The sequence below is a fragment of the Macrobrachium rosenbergii genome, chromosome 32 (assembly GCF_040412425.1).
Source record: "Macrobrachium rosenbergii isolate ZJJX-2024 chromosome 32, ASM4041242v1, whole genome shotgun sequence".
In the NCBI taxonomy this organism is placed as follows: Eukaryota; Metazoa; Arthropoda; class Malacostraca; order Decapoda; family Palaemonidae; genus Macrobrachium; species Macrobrachium rosenbergii.
The window spans coordinates 732,467-739,460 of record NC_089772.1 but is presented as its reverse complement, the minus strand read 5'-3'; the positions used below and the strand labels follow the sequence as shown (position 1 = coordinate 739,460).

The window sequence follows — 6,994 nt, the reverse complement described above, 5'->3', positions numbered from 1 at the left end:
TAAATTTATTTGAGTGCGGCACTCAAATTGGTGCCAGTTTTTTGATGAAGCCAGTGTGCCAGATTTTTCAAAGCTTTTGAGAGGGTAGCTTCGTTTGTCCTGGCCTTCTGAAATGTGGACGGTCCTTATCCAGTGCCGGTTAGTGGGTAAGGCTGTCAGAGTGTATAATGCCTTTAGATGAAACGGTAGCCATGATTACCAGAAGGTTAAAAGCCTGGTTTTAAAGGCCTATGATCTGGTACCCGAGGCTTACTGTTTAAAAATTTAGAAACTCTGTAAAGACCCCTCTCTTTCATATGTGGAGTTTGCTCGTATGAAGGAGGAGCAGTTGGATGACTGGCTTAAGAGTCGTCATGGTATCTTTGGCAGCTTTGAGAGAACTGTTTTTGTTGGAGGAGTTTAAAAAAATTCTGTAGTAAGGAGTTGAGAGTGTACCTTGAAGAAGTGAAGGCTAGCAGTTTAAGCAGAGCCCACAGATAGCGGATGAATTTGTTTTGACTCATAAGTCGGAGTCGGGTGACTTTAATCATCGTCCCTGCGCTAATCCTCTTCCAGGTCTAATATGAATTTCTCCTCCCCAGGTACCATAATAATAATCAGTTTAGTCAGGGTAGTCGGCCTAATAATAATACATTGTCTCAGAGACCCTATACAATTTATAATTCTGATAAAAATAACCCTGGTAATAATAATTTTCATAAACAGAATGGTAGTAATAGGGGTAATCAAAAAAAAATGTTTTTGGTGTGGTAAGGCAGGGCATTTTCAGGCACAGTGCAATGCTCGGAGAAAGTATCTCCAGGGAAATAATAATATTCGTAGTCCCGTGTCTCTGATGGTTGACAATGGTGCTTCCACTTCTGTTTCTAATTCCGATCTTGTCCTGTAGAGAAGAGTAGTGTTAGTAGTAGTAATAGTAGTAGTGTAGGTCCACATGTTAAGTCTGATGGTAAGTTGTGACTGGAATATGACAAAATATATGGCCTGGCAATTTGGTATTTGAGAAGAGCTCCATCCCAGTAAGGTTTTTGAGGGACACAGGGGCAGCTCGGTCTCTGGTGTTGAAGGAGGCCTTAAGAGATTTGGTACCATATTCAGGAATTATATTGTTTTGGGAGGATTCCCGGACACTGTTGTTTCTGCTCCCTGGTGGAGGTGAGGTTGTCGTTCCTGGGTATGATAATGTGACAGAGCTGGCTGTGTAGGAAGTCTTCCTGTCCCTGGTATAGATGGCATATTGGGAAATGATATGTTGGATGCTAAAGGTTGTGAAATATTCCCCATATTAAGTGTACATGCTTGCCCAGTGGCGGCAGTAATAACCGTGTTGCAGCTAAAGCTGCTGATTTAATTACTGACGATGATGATTTGATGTTGGGTAGCTTAGAAGTAGATGTAGAGAGGCCGGGTCAGTAGTTAGTAGTAGTGGTAGTAGTAATGACCTTTTGAAACCTGGTTGGGACAGGTTAGCATTTATAAGAGCTCAGAAAGAAGAGTTTAATTTTGAATTAGGTGACTTATCAGACTTAACTAAACCAAAATTTGGAATACTTAATGGCGTATTGTATAGGTTTAGTCGTCTTCCACTGAGGATTTGGGTCAGACTTTCGTATAGAACAAATTGTTGTCCCTACTCCATTTCATGATTATGTATTGAAACTAGCTCACCATAATTCCTTTTCAGGTCACTTTGGGGTATGGAAGACTTTTTCAAAATTTAGCTAAAGGTTTTTGGTGGCCTGGAATGAAATCTTCCGTAAAGTTGTTTGTCAACAATGCGAGGCATGTCAGGTGATGGAAAGCCTAATCAACCCATTCCCAAGGCTCCTTTACACCCAATTCCTGCAATTGGTGAACCATTTGCCGAGTTGGTAGTGGATGAAGTTGGTCCATTGCCTAAGACCAAGACTGGGTTTGTATATATACTCACCATTATGGATAGGGCTTCTCGTTTTCCAGATGCTTACCCTTTGAGACGAATTACATCTAAAGTTATTTTTGACAAATTAATTGAATTTTTTGCAGGTATGGTCTTCCTCGGGTTATTCAAACCGATTCACCGGTGTACGAATTTCACGAGTAAGGTATTTAGGGGTAAGTGTGATGAACTGGCCATTCATCACACTACCAGCGTACTATATCATCCTGAAAGTCAAGGGGTGGTGGAAAGGTTTCACCAGACCCTCAAATCAATCTTAAAGAAACACTGCTATGAACAAAGGAGACGAGTGGGATAAAGCACTTCCATTCGCTCTCTTCGCTTATTGAAGCCATTCAAATGCATCTACAGGTGTAGCTCCATTTGAACTAGTCTTTGGTCATAAGGTCCGTGGACCTTTGGAAATTTTTGGTGAGTTGCTTGAGACTGGTCAAAGGAGATTTGCCCATAGGTGAATTTATGGAAAGTTTAAAGAATAGGTTGTCTTCGGTTTTGGGCATTTGCTCAAGAGAATTTGAAATGTTCTCAGGCCCTTATGAAATATAATTTTGACAAGAAGACCAAAGTACGGTCTTTTGAGCCTGGGGAAATGGTGTTAGTATTAAGTATGGACCCAGACAATTTTCTTGAGCCTAGGTATAAGGGACCTTGAAGGTGTTAAGGAAGCTGTCCGAGGTGAATTATGAAATTGAAGCTCCTGGAACCCGTAGAAAGTGTAGAGTATTTCATATAAATAGGTTAAGGGCTTATCATTGTAAGGATCTGAACCCTCTTGCAATAGTGTATGAGTCTGAATGGAGGCTGTAGAATTACCACTAGAGGATTCAGAAGACATTTTGTGTCAGGTACCTTCCGATGCTTTGTTTGGTAATTTACAAAATTTAGAAGTTTTACGTGAAGGTTTGGATCATTTAGACCTTTGACCAAAAAAATGATATTCTTAATTTGATTGCTTCTTTTCCAGATTTATTTCAGGATTCACCTGGACGAACTCATTTCCTCCAGCATGATGTGGATGTGGGGAATGCTTCCCAGTTAAACAGTTCTCATCCTTGCACCTCCCTGACGGTTTGGCTGTAGACGTGACTACCACTTGTTGTGCCTTTGCTGTATTGCCGGCTGCATTTGCAGGTCCTTTCGGTCACCTGCGACGACTGGAACCTGTCTTTGGTGCTGAAACTCGTTATTGCAGGCGATTGTGTCACCTGCGACCTTACGCTTTGTTTCATTCCTGGCTTGGGATATTGAGCCGTGAAAGGGAATCAAGTATTTATTGTTCCCTTCTTCTGATGTCCGTCATGCCTGTATGGGAGCCCAATGGATGAGTTAGGAGTCAAGTAGGGAGGCTTTCGCCAGGTAAGACCTCCTTTAGTTGCTATTCGTGTGGGCCCACCTTGATGACGATAATCTTGATCTGACTCCAGAGTATCATTCGTCCACTTAGCAGAGGGTTGGAGTGGCAGCCGAGTAAGAGTGTAATCTCTGAACATTCTCCTTTTTTTGTACGTGATTGTTTCAATTATAGAACTCACCAGTTTTTATATATTTGGGTGTGATTTACGGTAACTAGCCTGGTGTATTTTTCTGATTTTGCCTCCTTTCGTGTATTTTTGTGGCTCTTCAAGTCTGTTATTAAACCTTTATTGATTTATTTATAATCATATTATGAATTATATCAGAGGCCTGTTATTGTCTTTAGTGTAATTGTATATATTAATTATAGCTTTGTAAGACTAGGTAGGAATCTTAAGGTTTTCCGTGTTTTACTTCTACCACTTCTTTCTTTCTGTTTAGCATAATAGGTAGTGTTTATTTGTTGGCCGGCATATTACGCTATTAGTTATTTTGACTGGTTCTGCTTATTCTATGTTAGGGTTAGTTTCTTAGATTTAGGTGTTCTTGAGGACGGTTATTCCTTGATATGTTTTTCTGATATGTTCACCGTCCTGTTTGTTTGTACAGTGCAAGCAGTTGTTCTTGTCAATTAATATTTGATTGGTGTTGTAATAATAAATATTGTTAACTTTTTCTCTTGTGTTTGTTCCACCCTGACCAGTGTACTTGAGGTATTAAAACATTACTGCTCAGATTTCAGCAGGCTATAGAACCTGCGTTACAGCCTCACAATAAGGTTTGTAACAGATTGGCGACCGTGACAGGATTCGAACCTGCAATCTTCGGATCCGTTGTATGTGATCACACATTTTGTTTCCCAGCAAGAGGAGTTCTGTACTCGTGATTTCGTATGTCATGCTTTGATCCATTTGTCGTCGTGAAAGATATCGTGTTAAAAAGCGAGGGAATGGCAATCGAGTTGTAAAGTTTTTTCTCGTACAAGAGAAAGACGAATGATTTCGCAACGTTTCATGTACTGTTCTGAAAACCAACTTTGGTTCTTCATCTTGTTTTGTAAGCACGCTGTTTGTGGCTGGCTGGCTGCCATTTGTTTTGATCGTGTTAAGATTTTGTTAAGAGCTTCATCCCATACGATTTTCTGCTCAAGTCGTGTGCCTTTTTGAGAGCAAATGCACATATCTAGATCGATCACACCATGTTTTGCAAGACTGCATTGCTCTGATCACGTATTGTTCTGACGTCCTCTGACTGTTTCTTTTCTAACTGGAATCCAAAAATTTTGTTCATTCTGATTTTAGAGGTCGTTCGCGTGGTTCTCTCCCTCCCTCCCCTCTCTCTCTCTCTCTCTCTCTCTCTCTCTCTCTCTCTCTCTTAAAAAAAGAGAAATTATTAACATAAAAATATGTGCGTTATGAGAGTTCAGGTATTTGGCTGAAGTGAGGTAAATTTTTGAATTCTGCAATTAGTTGTTTAATAACCAGGTACTTAGTACACATCATGACAATATATATATATATATATATATATATATATATATATACATCTATATAAATATTATATATATGTCTGTATATATATATATATATATATATATATATATATATATATATATATATATATATATATATATATATATATATTATATACATATATATATATTATATATACATATACATATATATATATATATATATTTATTTATGTATGTATATATATATATATATATATATATATATATATATATATATATATATATATATATATATATATATATATATATATGTGTGTGTGTGTGTGTGTATATGTATATATATATATATATAATATATATATATATATATATATATATATATATATATATATATATATATATATATATATATATATACATATATATATATATATAAAAATATATATATATGTATATATATATGTATGTATATATGTATGCATGTATGTATGTATGTGTGTATTATTTTGAGTTTGGGAAATTAGTTGAAAGAAAAGATAATTTTTGGTTTTTCACGAAACAGAGCGGAGGCGCAGCCCTTTATGTCGGGCCAATTCACGGGTAGTTTTAAATTTAGAAAATAACGGACCAGAAGGCGTAAAGTGATTGGTAATTTCGACAGCTGACCTCCGAGGAGGAAGATGTGACTCTAATACGACAGGAGCAAGAAATCTACGAGCTTTCGATAACGGTCCAGCTCGAAAAAACTTACTGACATGAAGGAACAGGTACGAAGGTCACATTAGCTGACCATCCAGGATAGTTGCTAGACGTTGTCCTGAAGAAGAGAATCATCTGATTGCTTGGAGAAGTGAATACTGTTCCGGCAGCAATATCTTGATCGCAGTAACTGCAAAGTCGAACACAAAGTTAGTTGCCTACGAACATTATCGTACAGTAATGCACTGTGGCTGATAAATATCCGTCAGTGATTTTCTTTTCCAAGAGCTGTTTTCGTGTAGAGGAGCCCTGATGCAATATCGACATCTGAATGAATTTAGTTGTTTTAACATTTAGACCAGGAATATTTATCTGGTTTGAAAACGCAACTTGTCTGGTAGCAATGAAAATTCCGAGGATAATACAGTATAATCAGATAGTCAAGACGACTCGACAACAAACTTTGAGCTCTTACACGTCACCAACAGTAAGATTGGTGGTCCTTATCTCCAGGGCGTCGAAATAACAGCAGTTGTTTACACCACAATAAGGATTTCTTCCATAAAGACGAAAAGAATTGAACTTTATCGTCACAGTGGTACATTCAGGAGCCTGGATCCATTTCACGCATCTTGAATCTGGAAATATGAAAACAGAAATGACCAGTGCGTTTGAACTAACATTCGTGGTTCCTAAACTGATAGAAATTTGAATTTTTTGCTTCATATGAAATAGAATAGGTAGAAAAGCATGCTTAAGGGTTAGTTATTCGACTGCCAAGTGCTTGTTCTTGTTTAAGGACACTCCTACTTGTGTTTGCCCTGTAAAGTATTCAAAGCACTTTTCGAAACATGTAGAGGGCTATACCAAACGTTCCGGAAGCCAGCGGGATCTGTAATGTCTTAATCACTGATTTTAATAAATCAGGTGGCAATCCCTACTGAACACTTCTTGCTAGTTTCTGTGCCATTGGAAAACCCTTCAGTGGTGATGTGTGTGCGGAATACTTGTACAATCAACATGGATCTGGATCTAGATCTTGCTGCCCCGCTGTACCTCAGTCTGTGCCTTGTAATGTCAGGACTCGAATAATATCCATGGTGAGTTTAACCAAAAACTGGTCATGCGTGAAAGTGCTAATACCATTGTGATTTGACCCTCTAAATTCCTTAGGACAGAGGATATAGATTTGTTATAATATTGGCTAACTTTGGACTTTTCTCTTAATTTGGATTGTTGTTGATGATTGCCCACATACATTGAAAGTATTGTTGTCATCTTGCCTTTGTTCTGGATCTGATCTTTTTTGTCTAAACAGTGCCAAAAGTTATTTGCATGTCAATGGCAGCCTCGATTACTAACCTTTTGTATTGCCTAATGCCAGTAGAAGAGATACTATGCTTAAATAATAATTCACTGTGAATGAAATTCAAGATATTGATAACAAAATACTTGAATTCTCAGTGACTTTTCTGTAAGATAACTTAATCTATTAATCAATACATATGGCATTCCTCATGATATAGTTT

The 6,994-nt window shown here is 37.7% G+C and overlaps 1 protein-coding gene across 1 annotated transcript in view; it reads right to left on the bottom strand.

Moving 5' to 3' along the window:
• LOC136855601 (zinc metalloproteinase nas-38-like) overlaps positions 1–6,994 on the bottom strand; it is a 38,466-nt gene that overhangs the window by 10,698 nt on the left and 20,774 nt on the right. The window contains 2 exon segments of the mRNA XM_067132696.1: positions 5,518–5,655; positions 5,941–6,103. Of these exon segments, the coding sequence (XP_066988797.1) occupies positions 5,518–5,655; positions 5,941–6,103 (301 nt within the window).